The sequence below is a fragment of the Aplysia californica genome, unplaced genomic scaffold, assembly GCF_000002075.1.
Source record: "Aplysia californica isolate F4 #8 unplaced genomic scaffold, AplCal3.0 scaffold00016, whole genome shotgun sequence".
Classification (NCBI taxonomy): domain Eukaryota; kingdom Metazoa; phylum Mollusca; class Gastropoda; order Aplysiida; family Aplysiidae; genus Aplysia; species Aplysia californica.
The window spans coordinates 1,448,799-1,449,955 of NW_004797286.1; the positions used below are offsets into that span (position 1 = coordinate 1,448,799).

General features: G+C 44.2%; 1 protein-coding gene across 1 annotated transcript in view; it reads right to left on the reverse strand.

The window, feature by feature from the left end:
• Nucleotides 1-1,157, reverse strand: part of LOC101864665 (chitin synthase chs-2) — a gene marked incomplete in the record, with an annotated part of 76,643 nt that overhangs the window by 23,621 nt on the left and 51,865 nt on the right. The window contains 2 exon segments of the mRNA XM_013085801.2: nt 47-240; nt 511-924. Of these exon segments, the coding sequence (XP_012941255.1) occupies nt 47-240; nt 511-924 (608 nt within the window).

Below are 1,157 nucleotides of genomic sequence, written 5' to 3' on the forward strand. Positions count from 1 at the left end.
ACTTATACACACTCCACAACCACCTCTTACGCCTCTTGCCACTCACCTCTCTGTAAAGGCCAGCCTGGGTGCCCTCGGTGTCCAGATGTACCGGGTGACCCACAGCTGGGAGGCCCACCACAGGCCAAAGCCCAGCCCAAGGTGCCAGATGAGCCAGCGCCGCTCCCCGTTCCCTTCCGTACAAGTCCACTTTAAGAAGCCAGGCATCAGTTCCAACAGGCTATTGTCAACATAACACATCTGAAATACACGTAATAAAACTGAATAGCAAAGAAAAATATTTTCGTTCAAAATCTAGATTGATTACCGTATAAGTGAAATTATATCCCACGTTAAGGGTGCAGAATAAAATCGCACTAAAGACAAACACTGTTGAATATTTTTCAAGATACAAAAGTTACTCAGATTCATATTTCAGCTATTGATATTTCCTCAGATCGAAACTGTTTATATTTCATACTTGGATCGTTAAAAGTCTTTATTAATATCAAATATCTGTTTATCACTCACCGTTATGATAATTGCCACAGAGACCGGAGTTGCTAAACTCAGAGGTATGGCGAAAGAAATCCGTTGCATGCAGAGCTTACACGCCAGCCTTGCGAAGTAATAACACAGTCCTGAACTCGCGATTTGAACTATGAGAGGTAGGTAGGTCTCCCATTGCCCCCATCGATATGTGTACAAGAAGTCGCAAACAGTGACGTTCTTTCCGTCAGCGGTGGTATTCGTTTGGTAGCATCTCAGCACTTCCACGCTTTCGAAGGCAGTTTCAGGGTCGTAATTGCTGGAAACACCCGGTTGGGCAGAAATTCCCGGTTGTCTTTGCGGACCCATTTGAAGGGGATTCAAGTCGGCCAGGGGTGACATGGTGACATTCAGTTGAGGTGGCATTATGACGACAGGTTTGGTCAGATTGTTAGCCTGTGAAAAAATATGAGTGCAAAAAGGGGTTCAGTTTAAGGAATAGAATGAAGGGTTAAAGTAACTTGTTAATTCGTAAATCAAAGCTACATTATTTATAGTAAGACAGAATTTCTAACCTGCGTGATTTGCAGTTCAAACACGTACTCTCTCTGTCTCTCTCTGTCTCTCTCTCTGTCTCTCTCTCTCTCTGTCTATCTCTCTCTCCCCCTCTCTCTCTCTCTCTCTCTCTC